Raw genomic sequence first — 2304 nt, 5'->3', positions numbered from 1 at the left:
GAGATTTAAATAGATAACAACCTCGTAAAATAAGCATTTTATTAATTACATTGTTTCCAAAAAGCTCTTCTAAAATCTAATGGGATGGCGAAAGCGTACATTAGGATTAGGATAGTAGTCTGAATCAACAGAGCGAAAGTTTGAGACGAGGATTTTTAATCAATTGGAATTAGTAAAGATTTTTAATTTAATTATGCAAAAGCCAATGGACCTTCGGATTACCTTTAGTTAAACGAAATACATACTGATACCTGTCTTTTATTATTATTCTTTATTTTCCCACAATCACTTTCCCTTAGGAACAATCAAAATTTTAGTACTCCTAGCTTTACATAGTAACCTTAGATAACGGTAGATCGATTCATAGTCCCTGTGGATTCGATATCTTTTAAAACTACACGACACGACTGTGCACTTGCAGTTATCAGATTTATAGACACGTAAAGTCGCGATCAGTTTCACACCTTGTAGAGGATATATGATGCGGAGCTTATAGCGGCACATCAAGCTGCTGGTGACGAGGCAGAGGCGGATATACATAAAGAGCGGGTGTTGAGATGTTACTTTCTATATTTGATAGGCACTCAACTCTTTGTGGACATGAGCTTGACCTATATTGATGTCGTTTACCTGACGTACTTATCGGACATTGCATGTGACCCTGAGTACAACTGGGGAGCGGCTACACTGGCCTACACCTACCACCTACTAGAAGAGGGATGCATATGGAAGGAGAGGACTGTGGCTGGCAACTGTACCCTCTTAGTGGTAACAAACTTTTATCCTTCTACATTTTCTCAAAGTTTATTATATATTTGTGATAGTATGTTAGATCACTGTGTATTTTTTTAGGCTTGGATACTACAGCACTTCCCTGATATTATTGGCTGGGGAGAGGTGCCGGGTTACACTGAGGACATGTCGCGTACCAGAGCCTACGCCCCCCTCTTAGAGGGAACCAAGTGTCGAATCCTTACAGGCGCTGTCTTGAGCGCATGGCTTTTTAGGACATCCACTTCGAGTGCTACGCTGATCACCGTGAGACGGTTCCGTTTGATGAGATCGCACTATATTCTTAATGGTTGGCTGTCAGTTTGACCATCATTGTCTGTTATCTTCCAGAGCGCATCATACGTCAGTTTTGCTACCAGCAGACGTTACCTCGCCACCCTTATGAGTCCTCTCCTATCGCCATGACACGTCGGCAGCTAGATGAAGTCTTTGTAGATTGGGAGCACCACTTCGTTCCTGTAGAGGCTCAGGCGACCACATCAGAGACGGACTAGAACTGCATCAAAGGGTACATAACCTGATACTACAGAGTTTCGCACCCATACATGCTTCCCACCACACCTGGATCACTGCCCAGACCAGCCCACGAGGAGATTCTACGGGCTCTTCAGGCTGACATGGACCACACTCAGGATGTTCTTCCTCGCTGTCGTGAGATAGATGACATGGCGCGAGCAGGCATTACCGATGGTTTCTTCCCTGAGGGGTCTGCTGGCCTGCGTCTTGTGGAGGGTATCCTTAAGGTGGTAGAGGGGACATTTTTGTACCGTAGAAACCGATCCAAGACAAGTTGGGCACTCAACGCTAGAGGCAGAGTTGCCAGCAGACGGCGTGATGGACGCGGAGGCAGGGCCAGAGGCAGCGGAGAGGCACGGGATGATGTATGATCGGAAAATAGCAAGTGTACTATTTTTACCGATGTAGTAATAATGGGATTAATCCCCAAGTATCGAACTCGTGGACTGCATAGGAAATATAATTTATCATAACGATTCAATTGAACAAAAGAACATGGGGGTTTTGTTGTTTGTTTGGAAATAACGATAAATGATAACAAATTAATAGAAAGCGTAAAAGTGACTTTAAAACAATATGAGAAATTATGCTAGGGTCAAGTGTATGAATTGCCTTGCAACAACCTTTAATCCTCATTTACGAAATATCAGTGTACATTAACTATAACCGAATCTCAAGAGTTATCTTCCCTAATTCCTTAGCGGAAAACCTTTTGATATTGTCTTGTATCCTAATTCCTTAGCAATTCAAGAAGTGATCAAGCGCAATATAATTTATCAAGATTATTACGGTTACTACGGAGAATCCTCATTCCTAAGCAATAACAACCGTAATATTATTGTGCAAACAGCGATAAGGTGGTTTGTCCGACCTAACCCTTAACCGTAAATCAAAATTCTATTTGTCCGATAGATAAATCAATAAGCACTTTGCACAATCAAATAAGTTCAAACACATAACGATTTCATAACATAAAGGAAATTAGGTTCATTACAA

At 41.8% G+C, this 2304-nt stretch overlaps 1 protein-coding gene across 1 annotated transcript; it reads left to right on the top strand.

Annotated features, from left to right (window-relative positions):
• The first annotated feature begins 600 nt into the window (after positions 1–600).
• On the top strand, positions 601–1286 carry LOC131642974 (uncharacterized). Its single transcript, XM_058913122.1, has 3 exons — positions 601–768; positions 853–925; positions 1123–1286. The coding sequence occupies exons 1-3, from the start codon at positions 601–603 to the stop codon at positions 1284–1286; spliced, it is 405 nt and encodes a 134-aa protein (XP_058769105.1).
• Positions 1287–2304: the final 1018 nt, after the last annotated feature.

Source organism: Vicia villosa, unplaced genomic scaffold (genome assembly GCF_029867415.1).
Source record: "Vicia villosa cultivar HV-30 ecotype Madison, WI unplaced genomic scaffold, Vvil1.0 ctg.006261F_1_1, whole genome shotgun sequence".
Classification (NCBI taxonomy): domain Eukaryota; kingdom Viridiplantae; phylum Streptophyta; class Magnoliopsida; order Fabales; family Fabaceae; genus Vicia; species Vicia villosa.
Note: the sequence above shows the minus strand (reverse complement) of the source record. Positions and strands in the feature narration are given on the sequence as shown.